The 27692-nt window shown below is 35.5% G+C and overlaps 1 protein-coding gene across 1 annotated transcript; it reads left to right on the top strand.

The window, feature by feature from the left end:
- The first annotated feature begins 176 nt into the window (after nt 1-176).
- Nucleotides 177-27692, top strand: LOC111048815 (tetratricopeptide repeat protein 30A). The gene is made up of 13 exons (XM_039425475.1): nt 177-416; nt 1065-1130; nt 1668-1877; nt 3712-3837; nt 12933-13068; nt 15561-15725; nt 17489-17757; nt 19535-19731; nt 22272-22482; nt 24945-25120; nt 26224-26319; nt 26919-27031; nt 27527-27692. The coding sequence occupies exons 1-13, from the start codon at nt 348-350 to the stop codon at nt 27655-27657; spliced, it is 1965 nt and encodes a 654-aa protein (XP_039281409.1). The 5' UTR covers nt 177-347; the 3' UTR covers nt 27658-27692.

Below are 27692 nucleotides of genomic sequence, written 5' to 3'. Positions count from 1 at the left end.
GTGCTTGATTGAGAATTTTGTCTTGCTGAAAAATATATTATCATATTTTATTGATTTTTATATGGTTCATTTCATGATTGAATGAATTTTCATAATCAATCTGAACAATTATAATTCTACAGATAGATAATAATTCGCTCAATATTCAATGAAAAAGTAACAATTCTAGAGGCACTGGCATAGGGTGCCCGTTGCCATGGTAACAGTACTGTTTAAATGCAGCACATTTTTTTAATGTTGTCTTTATTCGCTGAAATATAAGATTTTTTAAAATAATAAGACGTTTTTCATCTCCGGAATGTATCCAGATTAGTTCCATACCCAAAGTACCTTTTTCTTACAAGAATATGAGCAAGCTTTTCATCAAAGGATTGCAGATTAAAGATGGAGAGTACACAAAGACTGTTTATTCAATGGTAACTTCATTAATCTACAAATATGAACAATATAGTTTAGTTTAGTGGGAATAATATAATCATTTATTGTATCTATATCAAATGTTCTAGTGATTTCTTTTCAAAATATTACATTGATTGTGAGAGACTGGTGCTGGGGGGTCTTGGAACAATTCCGACTGCAAACCATTTATGTCACCGCCATGCCTGGGAGAATTTTGTTACAAGCATTTCCGTGAGAGACGTTCTCCTTCAAAATGTAGCCCTCCCTTAATCAAAGCAGTGTGACAAGGACTAAGACCTTTCATAAAATGCTTCAGTAATTCACTATCACTGGAGATAAGTCCGGGGTATTCATACTTTTCAGCAATAAAATTTCCTGAAATTTCTGGGTCCTTGTCATACTGCGTTGATTGAGGGAGCGCTAAATTTTTAAGAAAAAGGTCTCTCACAAAAATGCCTGTAACAACTCTATGGCAGGGCGGAGACAGATGGTTCACAATGGTCGAAATTGTTCCAAAGACCCCCACCACTATAGTTTTCCACAGCACTCTGGAATGTACAGTCAAGGTTGGAAAAATCGATTGACATTATTTTTGGGACAGACCCTGTATATTTTCCAATGTAACTTATTTTGTACTGTATTACATTTTGTTTGTTCTTTTACAGATAAAGGACCAGCGGTACTCTGAAGCGATACAAGTTCTAGTCAACACCTTGGAGACAAATACAAGTGTCAGTATCAACTTGGTTGTTATTCGCCTTAATTTAATTCATATGCAAAAAATAATAATTGTAATTAAAGTAGAATTATAGTTACACGATATATTTTCAAGTACTTGAGAATTGTTTTGGAGTTGAAACATTTTGTGTTCTCAAAAGAGAAATAAACTGTTCATAAAAGACAAACAAAGGGGTGAAATGAAGGTGTTGTTGTCAGTTTCATATAATACATTTGAGTCAATAAACTAAAGTTTCAATGCATCTAAGGAATCACATGTTCAAGCTCCGGCTGAGAACGGGCTTTGCCCGGCACATCTCCTGGTGGGTGGGTAGCAGCTTCCTTCATCAGTGGTCTTTTTGCTTATACTTCCACCTTATTCCATTCCACCTTAATATGAAGAAATGACACAACTTCTCGGGTCATAGTGTACATTTAGAAAAATCATCATGATACTGTTTAATGCAGATTTCAAAGTACATTTTTATGTCATTTGTCATTCTGATACCGCTTAATTCAAATTTCAAAGTACATTTTATGTAATTTTCCAGTCAAGAGCCTGTCTATCTCTACTTGCCTACTGCTACTTCTACATACAGGACTTTGTCAGTGCAGCCAACTGCTACGAACAGCTGATAATATTATTGCCTGATGAGGAGGATTATAAGCTGTATTATGCCCAAGCTCTGTACCAGGCATGTCTCTACCAGGAGGCTCTCAAAGTGCTGGCCAAGATTGATGAGCCAGCGTTCTATGCGCAGGTATAAATGGTAACTTTAGGATGAAATATTTAAATTAGCTAAATGCAATTGGTACCTAACTGATTGTTCAAAAAATAGATTACATAAAAATGAGAATAGAATATCAGGAAAAACTATACGAATTTAGATGAAAGATGATTTTTGTTTTAAATAAAAAGACTAGGAAATTGTCAAAAACAACCGATTTTATTTTGAAAGTTAGAATGAACGGTTTCGGTTGTTACACCATTGTCAATATCTGATAAACCAAATCAATCTCTGAATAATTACCACAGTATCAACTTCTCAACTACACAAAAAATTATTTTTGTTATAGAATATAGTACAGTACTTTTAGAGTTTTGTCTCATAGAACGATACTGGTTTTAAGAACATGTAAATACTTTATTCTCGTTTTTTCTGTTTATTTTGAACACTACTTGGCTCCTGTCACCTGCAATCAGGCTGTTAACACCAGTGCTTTTCATTCCACCAGTGTTGACATTTTTAAGTGAATCTCAAACTTTCAGCATTTTAAAAACAACATCACCGCTTCTTATTCAACTGTAATAGTGTGAATATTGAGTGGATATTTTTGTAGTTGTTTGTGTGTTTCTTATATTATTTTTCAGGTTTTTGAACTGAAATGAACTTTGATTTTACTGTTCGTTGAACCCTGCGTTTTTAGTCTGAGAATTGACTCTGTCTTCTTTGAATTTGCTAACTTGTTGCTTAGTTGTCAAAGTTAAAGCAATTTTCGTGCATTTTTCAAATGCAGTTTCAATTTCTTGTCGAAAAAGCTACTGTATTTGGGAATTGTACCTTTTGACCTTTGACCATTGACCTTTTTGCAGCTTTGGCTTTTCCACTGAAAGTTATGCTCGACGCTCGTGGAGGAAGAATAATTTTCAGTGAAAAGGCCTCAGTGGAATTGAGACATAACTGGGAAAACATGTAACGGTGTGCGAGCCTCGGTCCTCTGAATGGGCCCATTTCCCATTCAGAGGGACAAATTGTTATGTTTTCAGTTATCAGTAATTTTTATCTAGTTGAATAGGACACCAAATTTTATAGAGTTAGTAGGAGTAGAAACAGGAAATTATTTGTGCGTGTGAGTTCAAGTATAGTGAGTTTTATTAAAAGCGTATGTGAGTGTTTCTGAAGAGTCCAAGTTTGAATATTGTTAAAATGGTGAGTGCCGGACTTTTGTTGTTTTTCTTAAGCTCATAATTTAATTTCATAGAATGACCGAGGCCCAAATTTAAATGCAGCAAGTTAGCAGGTTCCCAAAATGTATAGATTAAAAATTGAGTATGTCTTCTTGACCTGAATCGATTGCTGAATAACTTTGTTCTGTTTGAAAATTTGACATGTTACCTGACTTTTATTAATTCGTTCCACCTATTTTTAGAGTTCAATAAACCTGAAGTTGAATTTTATTAGTATTTTTCATTGAAGTTCCTGGCTCGTAGTTACTAGTTGCTAAAATAGGTGACAATTAGATAATGATGATAATCTGTGCATTTGAATGAACAAATCCACTAAAAGCTCCAAACCAATAGAGGATTCAAATACCGGTAGATGAATTGATAGCAGTAAACTTTAGCAAATATTATAGAAGAGAAGAAACAATCCCCCTCCGTTTACACAACCAATGCTAAAAGTTTGAAGTGATCTCATCAAAGCTTTTGCGGTGTTGTTTAATGGTTCTGATTTGTGAAACATATTAGCCTACCTTATTTTGTAAAATACTTCTGGTATTAAAAACTGTTAATCGAACACAACAATATAGATCTTGTAATCTGTGTATTTATAAAATCATAGCTGAATTTAATAATAATTAAATATCCGACAGGTTACAAAGCTGAAAGCAGCCATAAAATATGGAGAGGAAGATCTGATCAGTGCCAAGGCATTGATGGAGAACTGCCCTGAAGATGACACCGACACTGAGATAAACCATGGTTGCATCTTATACAAAGTAAGTTATCAATAGAAATTTTAATAGTTATTTGTGCAACTAGTGCGCAAAGTGACAGTTTGCTGCACCGAAAGAAAGGAATGATGGTTTCTTGAGTGCAGCAAACGAACTTTGCGCACGTATTTCACATTAAGTTTTTCCTACAGTTACCATTGAATATGAAAAGTGGGTAATTATGGGTAAAATTGCCTGAAATGCATCAAATGTTTTTCTGTGTAATTTTATTATTGATAAAAACCTTAATTTATTGTCAAATTGAATAAAATTGTTGTCCTTGGTTATAATATATAATGAATAATAATTAGCGCGTTGTGCTTCGTTGCACCTCTGCTCACTATAGCAGCCACAGCAGTCACTGTTACCAACTTCATTTTGATTTTGCTGCACTGTTGCTCCATATAACCTACTAAGTATTTTGCGTTGCCATGTTGCAAATCTAGAGTGCAGAAAAATTTATCCCGCACTAGAGCGGAAAAGTGATTCTTTGCGTTCTGTAATCAGTGCAGCAATGGCCACTTTTCAACGTAACTGTAGGAAAAATATTTATTTCAATTATAATACGTTTCATTTCTCATATTATTGGGCTTCTAATATTTAATTTTTCATTAGTTAGAAATGTTTTCTTCTCTGCGAATGAATGTACAAGACGACTGTAGAACCTTGAACCTATGTACATAATTATCTTTTCCTACAGATACCTTGAAAAGTAACCATTTTTGCACTTATTGCAGGCCGCAAAGAATCACTTTTCCGCACTAGTGCGCAAAGTGAGTACTCCAGATTTGCAGCATGACAACGCAAAATAGTTAGTAGGTTATATGGAGCACCAGTGCAGAAAAATCAAAATTAAGTTGGTAACACTCATAGTGAGGCCCACGTTATAATGGCAGTGGAGAACAGCGTTGCCTTGATTATAGTCATTTCAATGCTTACATAAGATAAACTCCCTTCAAGCAAACAGATAAATTTTCAATTGAATTACTAATCATTATAATTCAATTATTATTATTCAATTTTAAATGAATTAAGGTTTTTTATTAAATAATAAAATTACACAGAAAAACATTTGATGGATTTCAGGGAATTTTACCCATAATTACCCACTTTTCATATTCAATGGTAACTGTAGGAAAAATTTAATGTGAAATACGTGCGCAAAGTTCGTTTGCTGCACTCAAGAAACCATCATTCCTTTCTTTCGGTGCAGCAAACTGTCACTTTGCGCACTAGTTGCACAAAAAACTATTCTGTTTTTCCACTTTACTTGTCTTTAAATACACACATTATTTGCTCTCTACAAAAATGCATTAAAGGCGGATGCACACAGCATCAGACAGACGGAGAAAAATCAAAAGTCTGCATGCAGACGTGAACAGACATATGGAGACCGACGTACGTCTGTGTGAAATTCGTTGCAAAACACCTGCGGAGGAATTTTGCCTCCGTCTGTCTGCTGCTGTATGGCTTATATACATATAGCTCTAAAAATACTAGCTGATACCATAGAGAAACAATAGCATAAGTAGATAACCCATGGTATAGGGCGTTTATGTTCCAATTTTCTATGTTAAGTTGATAGCCCAAGTATAGCCCAGTCAATAAAGGTTTTTTCGATCCGAAAATTAAATAAAAGCTGAATCTCTCACCATCGATAGAACCATCCCAGAGGGTCATTCCCCCAAAAGTCCCAAGAAATCCCCCTGGAGCTTCATCCCCCAGCACCCCTTGAAGTTCGAAAATGCAGGTGTTCACGGAAAATCAATTATCTCTGTAACCATTCATCTTAGAAAGTCCCATTATACGTCAATCGATTTGTTACATTATAGGCTACAATATTGGTCATTTTCATTTTTTTGATTAAACTCACAGTTTTCTCGATAAAACTATATATATGTCGAAATTTCAGTTTTTTTTTATTTGCATTTTTAGTTTTCTCCGATTTACTTCTCAGCAAGTGATTTCTTGGATAAATGAGCTCTACAAAACATTTAGCCTCTTTTATTGCGAATCCATTGATGTATATATCCATGTATTGGAGATTTAATTTGACGCTGTAGGAGGGGAACAGCCGACGCGGCACCGAGCGGCTGAGCCGTCTCACCGTGCTTAACGACTGACTGCTTTTCCGGCGCTATGACGCTCGCAAATATTCGTTTTTTTTATTCAGCATGCGTTGAATCCTCAATTTCAAGTCTTCCAAATATTGGAATTTTAAATATTCAACCAAATTGATGATGTAAATCAAGCTTTCTTTGCCAGTTGGAATACCAATAATGACATGCATTTTCAATATGTGACAATCACAATAATATAACTACTGTATCACAAACACCCATATTGTCAAATGACCAAGCTATTGATTATATATTATAATACTCTACTACTAAAAATAAATATAAATAAATACTATAACGCTTTTGATAATATATTAAGTTCTCCTGCATCATATGAGTTTTGTCAGTTTTGGTTCGGGGGGATATTATTTGTTCCCTAACTCTTTATGGAATTGTAAGAGTTTCTCCATTATCCACCACCTATGGACCCGCCGTGTCCCGGACTGACTTAACCGGCAGCTTTTGCTAGTAATTATCACATGATAATACGAGCTGATCAGCATCACGGACCCACCTCCCACCCTAAAAATGTTCATTGTTTACCCATCTACCCTACCTCTATGTCAATATCTACAATATAAACATTTTTACACACATATTATGCATTATTATACATTATATACACATCTATTCCATTTGCATATGCATTATCATACATTATATACACATCTAATCCATTCACATAATATGCATTATCTATCATACATTATATACACATCTATTCCATTTATGCTGTTGAATACGCATCCATACTTTCTTCTTCAGGGCAGATTGCTGAATTCGAGCATGAGAGTCCATTACAATTTTCACACATAGCAGTACAAATCATGTCTGCTCTTCTGCAACCACAATGCTTGCCACATTCATTTTTACAAGCGCAAGAGCATTGATGGAGAATCTCTTCGGGCGCAAATTGTTTTATTGAAACTACTGGCTTTAAGGATTTCTTGTTAATTCCAAGCTGCCTCACGTTCTCAACTTTCCATCCCCAATCCGTGGCAGAGAGTCTATTTCCCAACCATCTTTGGACTTGTAAATATACTCGCAAGAGGTGCTGGTGGCAAGCTTCTGTGGTTGGTGGCAGCTTGGCAAGATTGAAGTCACTTTTCAATGAACTCTTTTTAGTAAGAGCCAGAAATTTGTAGTATCGAGCTTCATTCAGAGAGGAAAATTTGTTCAATTTATACAATCTCAGAACAAATTTCTCACCTGCCAAAATCAATTCCTCCTTCAATGAATTTTCTCTCAGAAAAATCTCTGTTGATTCGAGTATTTCAGCTGATTTTAACATCTCCATTGCTCTCAGCTTACCTACACCAAAAAATGAAGATGTGGTATCACAACCAGTCACGGCGTGAGCAAAAAGAAGAGCTTTCCTTGAATTTTTAAATCTATCAATCAATGTGTCTATTGAATAATTCATTACAGATGAACCATTCTCTTTTTGGAAAAATATATTGCTTCCTGAAGCAGGGGCCAATGCAATTAGAAGCATAATGACATCAGTGTCTGAGCTCACAACTACTACTTCACAATCAGGTCTGATTTCATTGATTGCTGCTGTCACAATGTCTAAATCAGCGTCGTCCAGCGCTTTGACCACTCTCAAACCATGCTCTTGTAGCTCCAACTGCAGATAATCTAAAAAGCGTTTCTTATTGTTCTTGTTTCCTAAAAAGTTTTCCTTTGGAGTGACAGATACTGTGTTTCTTTCAAAACGGATATCGCATGATGAAGATTTTGACCTTCGATTCTGCTCCTCATTTTTCGTGGTTGGTTCATCAGGATAGCCGTCAAAAACAATCACAACATTTGTACCATATTTTTCATTCACATACCGGTAATAAGCTTTCAAGATTTCTCCATACGTTGAATTTTTTGTCCAAATCACATGATGATCGAAGCAGATGACCTTCATCCAAAACATAATAAGGATTATTGAAACTTATTCCAATTACAATACCTTCCTCAAATATCTTCATTGCTGAGGATTTTGTGCCCTTCCGAAGCGTGAAATCGTCGAATATAGATGGTGGGAGGGATGAGAACTCGTATTCTAAATACATTTTCAATTTTGTTGGACTGTCACAAACACACAATATGCGATTAAAGAGCTGTTGTGAGTTCACAAAAACTTCTTTATATCGACATTTCACTTTTTTTGATTCATTTTGGGTTTTTACCATGTCCTTTCTGTGCAATATGAGCTCTCCAAAAGTTTTTCCTTCGATTCTCTTCAAAGTTCTGAGCCCTATTTCATAAGCCTGATCACAATTAACCGAGTCATCACAAACAAAACCAGTTGCCAATGACACAAGTTCACCGGAGAGCTGCGCAAATGGATTGTGTTGATTCAGCCAAGTTGTGAATTTATTCAAATCTCGTGAATCTATCAGCTTCCTCGACTCTCTTAATTCTGCGTGCTGCTCGTTGTATTGTATAGAAGTCCCGAGAAAGTCTTCGATTGCCTCGTGTACTTTGAGAAAGTAGGGTGTACCAAGAATCCATTTGGAGAGAGTGCTGCTGGTTATACCCCTACCATGAGTGAGACCACCAACAGCTTTCATTGGTCGCATCAGATTCTGCTCTATGCACATATCGGTCCATGTTCCTGACCAATATGCCTTTTTTCGTCGAACAGTGAAAAAACCATTTTCTTTGAAATTCTTGAAATCTGTTGTAGAAAGTTTTGATTCTATTTTTGACATGTTTTGAACGTAAAGTTGAGCTGACTTGGCATATGGTAGATGTCCTGCAGCATGAAAATATGGCAGCATCTCTACAGTAGTGCTCATATGCAAGTCCCAATTCCCTGTACGCTCAGCAAAAATGAATTTCATGATAAGATCGATGCACTTCATAAGATTCACCCACAGCCTTGTTGTCCTGCTCAAGGATTTTATGTGATTGAAGCATTCATTCACCTTCCTCAAGGCTTCAATGACATCTGCTTCTTGAAGAATATCTGATTCCTCCCTCTCATTTCTAAGAAGTTGAATAGAATATTTTTCTAAAGAATCGAACAATTCTTTCACATCTGGAAAACTGTCCTTCATTACATTTAGTAGAGCAGCGGCAGTCAGATTATAAGCTCTCACACATCTTGCATAAGAATGTCCATTTAACATGTGATTAATTGTGGATTGCCCATACACAGTGGCCCACAGCTCTTCCAAACCACTGCCCTCCATTATTTTCCCTATTGATCCTAGAAAAGACATCAATAGATGGAAACCTCCAAGCCTTACTACAATCCTCGCCAAGTCACTATCTTGTTCGGCAGAAGCTACAATTTCTGATGCCTTAAGAAACAATGGTTGATCAAAAGTCACTATACAAGCGCTATTCCTTTTCCGGCATTGTTCTGATGCATACGAGAGTGCACTGAAAATTGTTGATGGATTGCTAGGGCTCAGATTGATGAAAGGTAGTCCTAAAACGTATGTGGTCTCACAGTCTCTTTCCTTACTTTTCATAGCCGTCATAAAGCCATTCCACCCAGGTTGAATACTTGATCCAGCTAGCCATAACATATTAGTTGGAAACATGAGATAATCAAGTTCAATATTACATTCAGAAGGAAAAAATGACCCTACATCTTCGATTGAAATTTTTGAGAGTCCACTCTTAGATTTTCTCTTGGCATAGGAGAGTTCTCGAATTGTCTCGCAGTTGAATGCTCCCGATTTGAAACGTTGCACCTTCACTTGAGTTTCAATACAAGAAATTGGTGTTATACATTGTATTCCACCCATTGCATGAAAAGTATTTAATCCATCCAATGTCCTGACATTGACATCAGCATTGTCAAATACGTACTGGATGAATGCTTCATTATTTATTTCTGGTGAACCTGCATTTATTAGTGAGTTCATATAAATCGTCACTTCATTATGCGATGCACTGACTCCCATTGCTGACAGTAAATCAATTAGATGCTTCGATCCATAAAGTCTGTGAATAGTCAATCCGAAAGCAATAAGAATTGGAGATATGAATGTTCTTGGCCTTATGGAAGAAACTATTGCGTGGTTCAATACAGCACATTTTCTTAAAATGGTTTTCTCACATGATGTCTTTTTCTTTTCCAAAAGTCTGGCTGTAAAAGCTCTCAGACTGCCTGTAACATGACCAACAATGTATTTGGAATTGTATAACTAAAACACACTCGAGTTAGAAATATTTGGCTAAAAATAATATGAAAAATTATTCTCCAGTAAAATTCTCTAGTATTATTCTCAGAATTGGATGAAAACTTCAAATTACTTTCAAAAATTCAGCCTAGAGCTCATGTGGGCAATACTATCAGAAAAATGTTATAAAAAATAGTGAATAGAATATTAGAATAAACTATTTATGAATAAAATGAACAAATGCAATCAAACTTTTGTACATACCAGGAATCAAATTTTCGCCTCCAGATTTTATATCCTCCATACTGGGATACTGATTCGACTCGTACTGCATTTTCTGAATATCTTCTTTGATGATATCAGCTGCAGATAGAACTATCCTCATTCGTTCTTCTTCATGATCTCTGTATTTACCACCAGTAATTCTCTCAATTATTTCTTTTGTTGTATATGAAGAGCTCAATATGTTCACTTTTCCCCCAGTTTTTGAAAAATGCAGGCGATTCTTGAAGTGATCTGTCAGAACTTCTCTGAAATATTTTTGAGAATAGTTCTCCTTACCATTGGAAAGTTCAATCATTTTACCCTGTAGCTCATCCACAGTAAACTGACACTCATCACTTTTTTCTATATACTCACAAAGTTTGATGAACCCCTCACCAGTGATACTTGGTCTCCCTACACTATTACTACCTTGAGAACCTCTATAGAAATCGTTAAAGCAATTTCTATGATAACGAGCTTCGGGTGCTACAAGATCTGTCACATTAAGAAGTTTACTTTTAACTTTCCTACCCCAATCATCATTTCGTTCATCACATTTTTTAAATAAATTATCTCTTATCTCTAAAGTCGAAACCAAATGTACAGATTTTCGACGATAATGCGGAGTTTTAGGATCGAAAAAAGCTTGTTTTTCACACAAGAAACAATCATTTTTGAAATTAAATTCATTGTCCAAACATTCCAATGGACACAATGGAGGATTATTTACATGTTTTTCTTTCTCTCTTAATAGAGATTGAATCCTTGATGGATGAGTATATCTCTGCCTGCAAGTTTTATGAACAGAGATACTAGTGAATCCATTCAACTTATTATTAATACCATCATGGAGTTGTAGACTCACCTCAATTATCAATTTCAATCCTTTTTCCACGACAACCACATCGCTCTGAAGTTCTTTATCACAAAAAACACACAATGGACTAGTTTTTCCATTCATCATCTTCTATTAATAATTGAAGAATATTTCAGTAACAGAGACAAAAAAATAATTATTGAGTTTTAAATGGAGAGTCATCAAACAGACCGACTAAACCACGTATAATAAGTTTTTCAAATAGCAAATAATTTTGTATTGAATAAATTATAATAATTATGAATCAAATTGAAGAACACAATTAATGACACATGAGTTATTCTTCAACGCAGGACTATTCCACTTATTAAAAAACTAAAGAGCAAAGACACGAACGTACCGACTAATATTCTAACACTCGATCACAAAATTGTTAAACTGGTCATGTTGAACTCGGCCATACATTGTTGAACTGAAATCGATTTTCAAACATATGATTCCTGCACACGTGCAGTTCAAAAAAAAACTGACAAAACTAATACAATTTGAACCAAAGCTGACAAAACTTATATGATGGAGTCTGACACTTCATATATTACCAAAAGCATTATATTATTTATATATATATAAATGACGGTAAAATATTGAGAAATATTATCAAAAGCTTGGTAATTTGGCGATACAGGGGTTTCAGACTTGAAATTGAGGATTCAACGCTTGCTGGATACAATAAAAAATTAATATTTGCGAGCGTCATAGCGCCGGAAAAGCAGTCAGTCGTTAAGCACGGTGAGACGGCTCAGCCGCTCGGTGCCGCGTCGGCTGTTCCCCTCCTACAGCGTCAAATGAAATCTCAAATACATAAATATATACATCAATGGATTCGCAATGAAAGAGGCTAAATTTTTTGGAGAGCTCATTTATCCAAAAAAATCACTTGCTGAGAAGTAAATCGAAAAAAACTAAAAATGCAAATAAAAAAAAACTGAAATTTCGACATATATATAGTTTTATCGAGAAAACTGTGAGTTTAATCGAAAAAATGAAAATGACAAATATTGTAGCCTATAATGTAACAAATCGATTGACGTATAATGGGACTTTCTAAGATAAATGGTTACAGAGATAATTGATTTTCCGTGAACACCTGCATTTTTCACCTTTGGGGGGGCTGGGGGGGAAAGCTCCAGGGGGATTTCTTGGGACTTTTGGGGGAATGACCCTTTGGGAGGGTTCTATCGATGGTGAGAAATTCAGCTTTTATTTAATTTTCGGATCGAAATTGCTTTTTTGGACCTTCATTGACTGGGCTAGTAGTTCTTTTTCATAAAGCTATGTGACGCTGGTAGTCTCTCATGCTGTGCCGTTCTTACACTCTTTCCCCCCAAAAAAATTAATAATAGACATTAGTCGACTTGAGTTAACAAGAAATCTACTTGGAACGTGAACTACCTATACCATGGGATATTTTCTAATGCTATATTTTATTTTTACCTACTAGAAATACACACCTATAATAATTATTGAAATATGCTACATAGTATCTTAATTGAATTAATTTTTCTGCCGTGTTTTCAACTAAGGGCCGTTTTCACAGTGACAGTTTGAACTTAATTTCATTTTAAACTTGATTAAAGTTTATAACAAGTCTAGTTTGTTATAATGTGTTTCATTTTGAGTTTAAGCCACCAGCTGATTTAATTCTGTTTAAGCTTTGACTGTGCAAACGGCCCTAGATGAATGATTTTTTAAAAAAATATTTTGCAGGAAGGTCGCTATGATGATGCTTTACAAAAATTCAATACAGCTCTCATGATTCTTGGATACAACCCTCACCTGTCTTACAACGTGGCATTGTGTTATTACCGACTCAAAGAGTACGGTGCAGCCATGAAGCATATTGGTGAGATTTAAAATCAATTTCACTTTTTCAATAGATTTATTAACAATTATTACGGAATGATTCCGATGTCTATTTCCATCTTTAATTATTAAGATATAGAGAATCATTTCATAAACGATTCTCAAGAGATTCTTAGTCGAGCACGCTTTGCTGTACCAATCAGAACTATTCTATAGTGAGGTCCATGTTATATTGGCAGTGGAGAAAGATAGGAGATCAACGTTGCCGATTCCCTGTCTTGTCAATGCCTTCTATAGACGGTAGCTGATACAGTTTATTGATGTAATATCATTCTCATTTAAAATAATCAATTATATTTTTCAATATTTTCATAATTAAGATGAAATATTTTGTTAATTATTCATTAATTCTACATTGTTAAAAGACGATCTTGCAAAAGATCAAGGCGAGAAAGAGATAGCGATGTCCGCTTTGTTGAATGATAGACAAGGACAGCAATACCATTGCCAATCAAACACTAGGCTACCATTATAACGTGGACCTCACTATAGTAGCTATTTCAAAGATTCTTATTCGTTGCTAGGCAACCAATAGCGAAACGTGATTCGCTAAGACAGTTCTTAGAACCGTTTATAGATGTGGACCTGGAAGTTTCTTACCTATATGTGATAACGCATTTGAAGAATGCCAGGTGAATAAATGATGTGATAGTTGGCAATCCATTTTTTTACTTTCCTTGCCCTATTACCATAGGTAAGGAAAGTATTGCTTTCCAAAAAAATTAAGGTACCCCAATTTCTAAATTTCTATACGTTTCAAGGTCCCCTGAGTCCAAAAAAACTGGTTTTTGGGTATTGGTCTGTATGTGTGTGTGTGTGTGTGTGTGTGTGTGTGTGTGTTGTGTGTGTGTGTGTGTGTGTGTGGTGTGTGTGTGTGTGTGTGTGTTGTGTGTGTGTGTGTGTGTGGTGTGTGTGTGTGTGTGTGTGTGTGTGTGTGTGTGTGTGTGTGTGTGTGTATGAGTGTATGTGCGTCTGTGTACACGATATCTCATCTCCCAATTAACGGAATGACTTGAAATTTGGAACTTAAGATCCTTTCACTATAAGGATCCGACACGAACAGTTTCGATCAAATGCAATTCAAGATGGCGGCTAAAATGGCGAAAATGTTGTCAAAAACAGGGTTTTTCGTGATTTTCTCGAAAACGGCTCCAACGATTTTGATCAAATTCATACCTAAAATAGTCATCGATAAGCTCTATCAACTGCCACAAGTCCCATATCTGTAAAAATTTCAGGAGCTCCGCCCCATCAATGCAGATAGGTTCCCAATTATCAGGCTTCAGATACAATTGAAACAAAAAAAAAATCAAGTGGAGTAGATTGAGCATGAAAATCTCTACAATTAATGTTCAGTAACATTTTCACCTAAAATTGAAAATAAGCTCGAAATTCGAGAAAATGTGATTATTCAATTGCAAATTATTGTTGATTCTATTAAATCATTCACTATGAAGAGATAGCAGACCTCATGTGTGTCTCCAGCGTTATTGCCCTGTCACCAGCTGGCTCAAATCTTTGAATACGGTAGTAGACTTGAAATGCGCGGGAACACTAGCGTCAGGTGATCAATTTTCATAACGGCAAGGAAAGTTGTGTGAGTGCGCCACACCAGATTTTTTAAATAAGAAGACTAAGAAATTGTCAATTAATTATTATTTAATATGATAATCATTTGATATGACATCTTATTTAATATGAATAATTACCACAATATCAACTTCTCAACTAAACCATTTCATTTGAACATTCTCCAATCATTAAAATATCACAATATTTCACCATAAACTGTGTCAGAGGTCTTGAAAATATTTCTCCCTTCACTCTTAGTAAGAGTTTCTTCATAAAACCTAATCATACTGGACATTTTTGTCTCCAACATAATACAGAAAAAATTGAAAAGAATGTATATCATAGCTACATAGGCTACTATAAATCTGATTGTATGAGAAGAGATAATGTGGTATTTCTACATAATTGAAAGAATAAGACATCGATATTGTCAGTACCACTTTATTTGTTTAAAATCAATTTAAATTTCAGAACCAGGCTGTTATAGCAGCACCTGCCACATCAGTTCAGGTGATGATATGGCAGATATATGTTGTCATGAAACCTGGTTCTGTAAATAAAATTGATTTTAAACAAATATAGTAATATTAACAACATCAATGTCTTATTCTTTCAACTATTATGAATCGTCAGATTTTTTCCTTCAAGTCTCAAATCTGCTTAGTTGGAAGTAGCCCTAATGTGCATTTAAATTCCTCAAGACTTTTGAAACGATTAAATATAATTAGAGATAGAGCTTATGGTTTTTGTATTTTCTACTTGGATTCAGTTCTATTTGATCTTGGAACACTATGACGTCTGGTCTTTGTGCAGGAATTGAGTTGAATTATTGTTTAAGTGAAGTACAAATTTTATTTGAAGGTATAAAGAATTATTTGAATTTTATTAATCATTTTGCAGGTGACATTATCGAGAAAGGCATCAGAGAACATCCTGAACTGAGTATAGGAATGGCGACCGAAGGTATAGAGGTTCGCAGTGTTGGTAATACACTGACTCTGCATGAGACAGCACTGATCGAAGCTTTCAATCTCAAGGCGGCAATTGAGTATCAGATAAAATCAGGTAAAGGAAAGTTTAGGCCCAAACATTCAAAGGCCCAGTTGCACAAATTCTGTTGAGTTTTAATGGTGATTTCATTGGAGAACTACATACAAGAATACTTTTTTTGAAATAAGCTTTCTGAAGCTTTGATTCTATTGGTATTTAATTGCTATTGAAATCTAACAATCTAACAGACGTTTGTGCAATCCGGCCAAATTTAACTTAATTGTTGGAAGATCTTTTGAAAATTTACATTTTTTAGCCCTATGATCTTGAACTTATGCTAGTATATTCAAACTGTTTTTATTTTTTATAGTTAGATTCACTTGGGATTGTCTGCATCCCTTCTAGATGACTTTCAATGATAGTTTGAAGAGCATCCAATTATTTATAACCTTTTTTTTTCTATTGGTCAATACTATAACCATCCAGTCTAAAGACTAATGAGCTAATTTTTCCCATCCTAAAATACTACTTGAAAATTGAACAGTGAATTTCTTATTAGAAACTCTTACTTCTATTGTTTAATTAATATGTACTCTTATTGACTGCACTATGGAAGCTAGATTCACTCAATCACTGCTCTGCTCTTTCACTGGACACTACTTGAGCAAGCACTACACTATAGTGAGGTCCACGTTGTAATGGCAGTGGAGAAAGATAGGAGAATAACGTTGCCGATCCTCTGTCTTAACAATGCCTTCTATAGACGGTAGCTGATACAGGCTTATTGATGTAATATTAAATATTCATTCTCGTTTAAAATAATCAATTTTTTTATCAATAATTTCATTTTATTAAGCGAGAAATTATATTTTTCATGATTACGATGCTCTGGCAACAGAGCAAAGCGAGAAAGAGATAGCGCTATCCGCTTTGTCGAATGATAGACGAGGATAGCTAATCAAACACTACCATTATAACGTGGACCTCACTATAGTTCAAACGGTTTCCTCCTTTTGAGCCTCCGCATCAACCATCCATTGTCTAGCAGCTGGATCGCCTCGACGTTGTCGTGTTGGTGCAATCGCACCTCGTGCCTCTCCGCATGCCTCTGGATCTCGGTGGACAGCGCAGGTCGACGTGCAGGTCTCTATGAAGATCGCTGTTCCTGACTAACCAAGGAGTATTCATAATGTTCCTTAGCTCTTTGTTTTGGAATCGTCATTCTTCTTCTTTCGTGTCTGGGGGCACACAGAGTCGAATACTATTCCAAAATTTAGCCACAGAAACTGCTTTGTCGTTTCCTAAAATAATATCCTCCATCGTGCAATGTATTTTCATATTGCTGAATCGTTGTATGACATTGATGTTGCTGTCTTTGGTACACCCCCAAAGTTGTATACCAGTAAATAGTAAATTCGTATGGCTTTTGTTGGTGGGGAGTCCCTTTCGGGAAGGTCCCACCGCCTGAATATATAATTTAAGCCGTCAATGGGCCTCACGACTGTCATACTTCAGCCGGGACCGACAGTTTAACGTGCCCATCCGATAACACGGGAGTGATCTGTTTAAAAAACTTCTGGTAATGAGAGGGTTCGAACCCGGGATCTCTATGCTGCTACGCAAGCACTCTATCCACTAGACCACGGATCACTCCAGTTGTATACCATACGTCTATAATGACTTTAATATATGTTTGTACAGAAGTACTTTGTTTCGGATTGAAAGGATGGAGTTTCTTCCGATCAACTAGTAATTTTAGCTTAAATCTAATTATTGTTCAATTGTTTAAATTGATCAATTATTATTGTTAAGATATTGTTCAATTTCCTTTGTTCTAGTGGAAGCAGCAAGAATAGCCCTGACCGACATGCCACCTAGATCTGAAGAGGAGCTGGACGCAGTGACTCTGCACAACCAGGCTCTGATGAACATGGAGACGCGCCCTAGCGACGGATTCGAGAAGCTGCAGTTTCTGCTGCAACAGAACCCGTTTCCACCCGAAACACTCGGCAATCTGCTGCTGCTCTATTGCCGCTATGAGTACTATGACATGGCAGCTGATGTGCTCGCTGACAACACGCATCTCACTTACAAGTATCTCTCTCCTGTAAGTGATCCAAGATAATAACATGCACTCATCTCACTCACAAGTCTCCTGTAAGTGCTTAGGGCCGAGCCAGACAAACCGTTTTTTCAGGCGTTTTCAGACGAGTCGGCAGAGCAGGAAGCTCTCCGATAGGCTGATTGGGTAGGCGCTCGGGGATCAGCTGATAATCAGCCAATCGGAGAGCTTCCAGTCCTGCCGACTCGTCTTAAAGCGCCTGAAAACCCCCTTCGTGTGGCTTGGCCCTAAGACCAACGCACACATCAATAGATAGGGGAAACCAAACGTCTCCGTGCAGGCGTTTCATCTTTGCACATTGGAGATCTTCTCGCTTTATCAATTACATTTAATAATTAAATGCGCGACCAGATTTCCATTTCACAAAATAATATTTCAATAAAATTGAATGGATCTTGATGTCAAGTATGACAGATTATAATATTATTTTCCAATTAGAAGAAAGACTATCTGCTACTGCTCAAAATTTAATTCTATCTCAAATTCTAGAAGAATTATTGTTGATCGTTTGTCAAGTAGGTAGGCCTATACAAGAAATAGTAAGCTAAATTTTAAATACTATCAACTGACGAATTACCATAGATTGATAGCTGATAACCAAACTGTCTATTGCTCTAACTGATGTTATTTAAAGTTAAATATGATTTTCTCATTTATCTCTCATTTATCCTCTTACTGCGTTTGATGTCATGTGTGCCTTTTGAATATGTAAAGTCTTCATATTTTGCTCTGTTCCAGTCGGTTCTGTGGTATGGTCTGGTGTTCTGGGGTAATGCTACCAGGATTGGAGAGGTATTAATAATGCAGAAGAGAGCTATCAGAATAATGAGTAGAGCCGATAGAATAGCCCACTGTAAGCCACTTTTTGTTGAGCTAGGCATTCTTACGGTAGTGAATCTGTATATATTCAGTAGCCTTGTTCACACTCATAAGTATAGAGAAACGCTCCAATGTAGATCGAACGTTCATGGGATTAACACTCGACATAGTCATGACATCGACATTCCTTTTGTCCGTCTGGAAAGGCTAAGGTCCAGCCATCTGATAATGGGTAGACGTTTATTTAATAAATTACCCCTCAAGTTTAGAGACATGAGAACCATAGAGTTCAAGAAAACTCTACACACGTGGCTCTGCGCTAACCCCTTCTATCATGTTGACGAGTTTTTTCAGCTTCCTGAATCCAGCATGGACCTGTAATGCTATAAAACCATTGAAACCATAAAGGCATAATAATTTGACTAGTACTCTATTATGTATGTGTTCTAATATTTTGACGTGATCTCATGCATCTATAGATGTCTCATGGATCGAGAAATGTATCTATCTATCTATCTATCTATCATGAAAGACATCTTATTATTGAAAATATTAACTTATTATTGCAATATAGTTATGGAATTTCATCTCTTGTGAGCTAAAATAAGGAAATCAATGATACTTAGTTATGATATTCCATGTTAGCTTACTTCGTTTAATCATTTTCAGCGAATTTAATGAGTTTTTTAGAACTTGAATATTGAAGGCAGGTAGCTATGCTAGCAGTATCCCTTTAATGAATAAAACCCTTCGAGATAGGAATTATTCAATTATAATTCTGCTTGACGTTCTAAAATGGATTGAATAATCAATTTTGATTGAATTAGAATAATATTATTTTTGATTGAATGAAAATTAATGAATAATTTGATTGAAAATCACGTTCCATCAAATTAAAATAATATTATTCTTGATTAATTGAATATTATTGAAATTGTTTCAGTACTTGTACGACTTCCTCGACGCACTGATAACGCAGCAATCGTCACCCGAGGAAGCGTACCGCAAATTCGACGAGATTGCATCCCGGCACACCGAGTCACTGAGGAAGGCCACCAAACGGGTGCAGGAGGCCAGGGAGATGCATGAGGACTCCGCCATGAAGAAGGCGGTCGCTGACTATGAGGATACGCTCGAAAAGTAAAGTATTCTCAAAATATACTTCATTCCCTTAGAAAGTAAGAGGAATTTCTTGTAATTATTACTAAACGAAAATCCCAATTAAATGCTGTAAATCACCCAGAAGAATATTCTGCTACTGCAAATATTGACAACAGGGTAAACAGCTAGATGGAAATTCGATGAGCGCTACTATACAAAAATTATTTGTCAGCCCGGGAATCGAACCCAGTACCTCCTAATTGCTGGTGAGGAATGCTTACTCTTACACCAAACTGACAATCTCAGGATAGCAGCGCTCATTTCATACAAAGCCATAGCGGCCAGCAGGTCTGTTTCTTGTATTTACTATATGAAATATTTGATTAAATACTTGTAACCGTATTATTCACAATGGTTTATCCGATGCAAAAGTTGAGTGGAGAATGTGGAGCCGTGGACGATGGCCACCACCGATATGTGGAAGGGCCTACAGTTTTCTTAACATGAAATGAAAATCTCCACAAAACAGTGAATCATTCATTCATTTTGTCCTTGTTCAAAATGTGTCCACTCAGATCATAAAAAGTTGTTGGGTTGAAATAAAACAAGATATGCGTCGAATGGCAAAGGATTCTTATTTTGCATTAGATGTTGAGGTTTCTATTTATTTGGGCAGGGGGTTACTTATCAATATTTCTAATTCAGAGCTTTGGTGAGATCATGGTGATGATCTTATTATTCATTATTCACACTATAATATTTTCTTACTTAAACTGAATCTGCTCATATCATCAATAGTAATGTGTGTGTTTATCCAACACTGTAGGCTACCGCTTGTTTACATCTGACAGTGCCTTTAGGTAACCAGAATGCTCCACCAATATTTTATTCAAAGTGGGAACTTGTTATTTATTAATATTGGGCCACGATAATGTCTAGAATTAATAACAATGAGAGGCCGCTGAAGGGTCATTATAACTTGTACCTGTCCATCTATTGTATGCGGCTCGTTTCCAACCCAAACAACTATTAATTCATTTAAGATGGAATGAGCATATAAATAGTATGTGTAGCAAAATGAAATTTATGATCCACAAATTTTATAATTTGAGCTTACTCAAAGACAAAGGTCCAAGTAAAATGGTATACCTAGCATATGCTCAGTCAGTCTTCCAGTATGGAATTAGGGTGTGGGGTGGCGCTTTCAATGCACATTTTAAAAAATTGAATGCTATTCAAAAGGGTATTCTCAAGGCAGCCTTGGGAGTGCCCAGACGATACCCTAGTCACCAACGTTTTCTGGAATTTGGAGTTATGACAGTCAAACAGCTATATATTAGAAATCTAATTAAATATATCAGCAATCATACAGATATCTTTACACTGCAACAAACTAATTATATTTTCAGATCTGCAAACAGATATATTGTTCCTCGAACTGACTTAGCCTAACTATATGCAGAAGACAATTCAACTACATAGTAAATAAACTAATAAATATTATTCCAGAACATTTTATAAAAATAAAACCCTCTAAAACAAAAATTGAAAACTGGATCAAGACCGAAAATGTTGTAGTCAAACTATTTCAACTCTAGGCATTCATCAATTCTTTATTATCATGTTTTATTCAAATTATTTCCCCCTTTACTATCTGAAAGTTGTCTATCAAACTAAATTCAATTTATATAATGTTATCCTGCACTTAAGGAATGATCCATATAATTTGCGACCCTCCAATCCATTACAGTTTGATATTGACTTTACCAGCTTAAGTGTATGTAGACGTCAGTTTGAATATCAGTGTTACTTGTTTATAAATAAGGTCCCAACTGAATTCATTATTAATAGAATTAAAAAATCCATAATGAATCTTATACTGGATTGGATTAGGATAAATGCTTATTTTAAATTATCTATATCAATTATGTAGTGTTTCATTCTTGTGTTATAAATTTAAAAAAATATTTGTCATGGCTTCCTTGAATTCGTCTTTTTGAGCTTGTCATTTGCTTATGATTTTGTTACTTTTTACTTTGTCTTATCGTTTGTAAGTATTGAGATGTGACCTGGTTTCCAGTTTTATTTATTCTAGTGGTTTGAATTAGCTCTTTTTTTCTATTGACATGTTTGCTGTACCTAGTTGTTCAAACTCACTGCCGGCGCACAAGTTTTCTTTGCCAGTAGTGCCATTTTGTAAGTTAAAATATTTATTTTATCAATCTGTATTATTTTATGGCAAATAAATAAATGTGTATGATGCAGATACATTACGGTGTTGATGGAACAGGCTCGCATATACTGACAGCTGGAGTACTTGCACCTAGATGCAATGACACTTTGATGATGTGATTTATGTGTGAGCAGCATGATACCTGGGTGCAATGTCACTTTGATGATGTGATTTATGTGCGTGCTGCAGATACATTCCGGTGTTGATGGAACAGGCTCGCATCTACTGACAGCTGGAGTACTTGCACCTAGATGCAATGACACTTTGATGATGTGATTTATGTGTGAGCAGCATAATACCTGGGTGCAATGACACTTTGATGATGTGATTTATGTGTGTGCTGCAGATACATTCCGGTGTTGATGGCGCAGGCTCGCATCTACTGGCAGCTGGATCAGTACGCCGCCGTGGAGAACATCTTCCACAAGTCGGTGGAGTTCTGCAACGAGAATGACACGTGGCGACTGCACGTGGCCCACGTGTTGTTCATGCAGGACAACAAGTTCAAGGAGGCTACCGGATTCTACGAGCCCATCGTCAAGAAGTATTACAACAATGTGAGTGCCACTCTACTGTACTGATATTTCAAATTCAATTATAAACTTTACTGATAATATATTTCTTAGACTCCGAAATCTACAGTTGATTCCAATAGTGTATAATTCAAGTAAAGGACTGATTCTGAATAATATTGACAACACAAAATTAGTAAGTTGTAGCCCGACCAAGCACCGTTACCACAAAATAACTAATTAAATCAAACATTTAATATTTTAATGTAAATAATACATAAGTTTACCTCAGTTTATTATTATCTTTTTGTTCATATACAAATTGTAATTGTGTTTCTGGTTTATTTTTTTAGGCTGGGACTCCCATATAGGCCTTTGCCTCGGGAATACCTAATTATTTCCTTTCAGATGTTTGTGTGGATGTGTAGAAGCATAGAGAAACAATAGCGTAAGTAGATATCCCATGGTATAGGGAATTTATGTCGCAACTTTTACTGTTATCTCAAGCTGATTACTGTCAATTTTTACTGTTTTGTTGGGGTGATAGTGTATGAACGGCACAATTTGAGAGACTACCAGCGTCACACAGCTGCATAGGAAAGAACTACGTGAACTATCGGCTTGGGATAACAGTAAAAGTTGCGACATAAACGCCCTATACCATGGGATATCTACATATGCCATCGTTTCTCTATGGTAGAAGTGATATTTTGTTTTTTTTTTCACGACATTAGCTATGTACAGACTTTTGTATCACCTATTCATACAGTGTAATTAATATTATTTTATATAATATTGTTTGTTGTTCTTTAATACACATCTTAATGGAAATAAAAATGATTATTATTATTTGTCAGGATCCCGGCTGGCCGTAAAAGCAGGTCATGCCAGAGGCCGGCCCTGAAATTGAACACTTAGCAAGCCAGGTCACATGATACTGCCGTACAAAGGGGTCCAAAAATGTATAGACACCTTGACAGTGAATATCTTGGTAACTTACTGGCACCCGGTACACCTTGTATAACTCTACATTAACATACTAGTAGTTCTATGAACAGTAAACCTCGCGCAGTTATAACGACGTCCCAAACCATAAGCACTTCCACACTGATACACTAACTATTTATTTGATCAGATCATGCTTACACAAGATCATGCTTCAATTATCATATAACGCTTTCCAGAATTTAGCGCGAGAAAACCAGAAGACATCGGGGCGCCCAGACGAGCTGTTATAAGTTCTTTGCATCCTATTTAATAGTACATAAAAATTGCATTCAATGAGGCATGCAATTTATAGTCTACACAGCTGTTAATTTTTTACCAAGTTACATTGAGATATTGAATTGCATGCGTCATGGCATGCAATTTATAGTCAACTCGACAGCTGATTTATGATAAATAATTCTATAGTCTGATTGGCGTATGAAGGAGGCTCATTTTTCCTTTTATATTATCCTTGAAATGCAAAATTTCCAAAAACCTTGTATATACGTTGACGCGCAATTTAAAAAGGAACATACCTGTCAAATTTCATGGGAATCTATTACCGCGTTTCGCCGTGAATGCGCAATATAAAAATTTAAATATTAAGAGAAATGCCAAACCGTCGACTTGAATCTTAGACCTCACTTCGCTCGGTCAATTATAAACTAGCCGTCATGCACGCTTCGCTCGCCATATCCGTCTAGCCAGGGGGCTCCGCCCCCTGGACCCCGACTGGATCGTCCAAGAATGAGATCAGCGGGCTCGCTTCGCTCGCCTGCATTTTTCATTTGAGCATGCTTCATTTCATCAGAAAGTCAAAGTACTGAGAAAAGGCAGAAAAGCTGAGAAAAACGTTGGAAAAACGCTGATTTTGGGCGTATCTTTGATGAAATATTATAGTAACCTCATCAAAAATGTTTTAGACCCAAGCTAAACTTCTGTACCAAATTTGAAAACTTTGTGTCTATTACTTGATGAAATAACTGAGAAAACGCAAAAAACGCTAATTTTGGGTGTATCTTTGCCGTTATTTCAAATTCCTTCTAACACAAAATTATTACACCCTAGCTGAGCTTCTGTACTAAATTTGAACATTTTCTGTTCATTTGTTCTCGATAAAGCTGAGAAAACGCTAAAAAACGCTGGAAAAACGCAGATTTTGGGCGTATTTCTGGAGTTTTTTTTTCAAATCCGTTCTTAGTGCGAATCTAAAGGGCCAACTGAACATACCTACCAAATTTGAACGTTTTTGGTCCGGTAGATTTTTAGTTCTGCGAGTGAGTGAGTGAGTCAGTCAGTCAGTGAGTGTCATTTCTTTTTTATAAATATGAATAAATAAATATATATAATCTTATCAACATAATTGGTCATTGATTTCTTCCCGATTATTCTTGAAGTGAAAATACCGCTGGCATAAACAGAAATTTGGACTATATGTTTCAAAATTGTGTTGGAAATAGTAAGGGCTTGTTTCTTCAACAAAGTATTTTTGTAATTGAATGAAATAAATATTTTTGCAGATATTGAGTGTGAGCGCAATAGTTCTGGCCAACCTGTGCGTGTCTTACATAATGACGGCGCAAAATGACGAAGCTGAAGAGTTGATGAGAAAAATAGAGAAAGAGGAGGAAAGACTTGCTTACGAGGAACCAGATAAGAAAGTTTTCCACTTGTGTATCGTCAATTTGGTGATTGGGTGAGCCTCAATTACTTGAAAACTTCAGTTGATATTAGACTGAATCAGAATCTAAAGGTGCGTACAGATATACGCGCCTCCAACACGTTCCGCCCTCGCTCCGATCATGAACGTTACGGGAGATGTTAGTTCTTCTCGCGTTCCACTCTTGCTCCCCGGTCGATCATCAATCGATCTGCTCGAGTGACGTTCGATTGCGGAGCAGAGCGAAAGTCTGTACGCACCTTAAGATTAGGCTACTTGAAAACTTTCAGATTATTTAAACATTTCAAACATGGATATATGCGCAATAAGTTATTGCACAATCATTCAAATGCTATGACGCTCATAATTAATGATTACTAAACGGAAATAAAAATAATCTACTAGCCTGAAGACTCATGTTGTAAATATTTTTGCAGTCACAAGGTTTTAAGGCTGTGCTAAGGCTAAAACTAAACTTTTTACTCGTGATATTTTTCAAAGTTTTTCGATTTGTATATCATCAAGCTATCAAAATGAAAAAGTTTTCTCAGGAAAACATTTTTTTTTCTGATCATTACTTTCTGAGATATGAGCGCCTAAAGTTTAAATTTTGGGACAGAACATTTCAAATTCGGTAAGAGATAAATCCATGAGATTTAGAGGATAGATTCTTCATGGTATTCTTGATCTAGTAAAACAAAAAATTCTGAAAATATCAATTTTTAAGATAGTTATTCAATTTTTAGTTGAGTTATTTTTAGTAAATTGAATAACTTTTTTTCAAAAATTAATATTTTCAGAAAATTTTATCTCTTACCGAATTTGAAATGTTCTGTCCCAAAAATTCAAACTTCAGGCGCTCATATCTCAAAATGTAATGATCAAAAAAAAAAAAAATGTTTTCCTGAGAAAACCTTTTCATTTTGATAGCTTGATGATATACAAATCGAAAAACTTTGAAAAATATCACGAGTAGAGAGTTTATTTTTAGCCTTTGCACAGCCTTAAATTTCCAATGAAGTTGATGAAGTTGATAATTTGGATTTTGTCTAATAATCAGGCTATAATAACAACTGCAGTTGTGTTAATAAGCATGAAATGGTTGTCAAACATTTTTAATGAAAAGGTTTTCTTTGCAGGACATTGTACTGTGCTAAAGGCAATTATGAATTCGGAATATCTCGTCTAATCAAGAGTTTGGAGCCTTATAATAAGAAACTGGGTACTGACACTTGGTGAGTAGGCCTACGTACATCATTTACTTCAATTAATACAACCCGAGTATTATTTTACTCTTTCAATTGTTAGGCTGCTTTTTGAATAAATTATTGAATAGGTCCTATTTTATAAAATAAGTGATAAAGCTTTATAGTTTTGAATTTCTTTTGCCCATGAAAAGTTCAAACTAAATCGGGACAGCTGGTGGTTTCAACTCAACTAACACTACGGAAAATTCAGGGGACCTACCTGTGATTTATTAATTCAAAATAATTCTAGCGAATTCTAGATGAATAGAGGGATAAGGAGAATTTCATGAGGATCCCATACCTACAGAAATTGAAAAACAAATCATTTCTACGTGCTTTGTACAAGTATCCCAGAATACAAAAACTTTATTAAATTCCTAGTTGTAGAATAAAACGAACCTTGAAATCCGAACTAGGTGTCACTTTTCTTAATTTTACTTCTTACTTGATAATAATATTAATCCTGTTGTCCCTCCCTCAATCTTTTTCAATGAATTGGGTATAGATGGATCAATAGATTATAATTATGGATATTATCATATTTTATATATTGTAACTAACCTATCTATTCGTGTTTTTCCGTACAGGTTCTATGCCAAACGTTGTATGCTTTCTCTCATCGAGAATTTAGCAAAAAACACTATTGTGGCAAGGGATACGTTTTTCCAAGAATGTATTATATTTTTGGAGCAATGCGAAGGTATGAGAATACAAAATTGGCTTGAGAAATACTTGGACTCAAAGCCGAAATATATTCAAACGACTCAATGAAACGTATTTTTTTCAAGTCTTGTGAAATATTGCCTACGAACATTAACTATTTAAACATTGATTGAACTTTTTACTATTCTAGTGTGTGAATGAAGACTAAAATTGAATTTGTGAGAAAAGTAGCACCGTACTACTTTAAAAATGTTATAACTTTATCTATTGTTAAATAGTTGACATGATTGAATTTGATCCAACTAATCGGACACCTTTCTAAAATTGAATGACGGTATTCATATTTTTTAAATTATATTTTTAGAGTAGAAATTCTCCGATATAAATAGGGAATGAATATTCTCCTGATGTGATACACCACTCATTATTCTATGTGCCAGATTTATAACCTCTTAAACTAATGAGAAATCAAATTAGTTTATCAAGATCCAGTATAATAATGCAAAATAATATTTTTGAAATTATCTTTCAGCATTTGGAAAAGACGTTAAAACAATTGCCGACCAACCATTGATGGAAACTCCTTTGCACCAGGGGAAGAATACAGTTACATATGAAGCTCGCCTTTTGAAAAGTCTTCTATTGAAAGTTCAAATGTTCTAATGCTATTCAATAAATTAATATACACTGCAAAAAAA

This window comes from Nilaparvata lugens, chromosome 4, assembly GCF_014356525.2.
Source record: "Nilaparvata lugens isolate BPH chromosome 4, ASM1435652v1, whole genome shotgun sequence".
NCBI classification, from domain to species: domain Eukaryota; kingdom Metazoa; phylum Arthropoda; class Insecta; order Hemiptera; family Delphacidae; genus Nilaparvata; species Nilaparvata lugens.
This window is presented reverse-complemented; position numbering and strand designations above follow the sequence as displayed.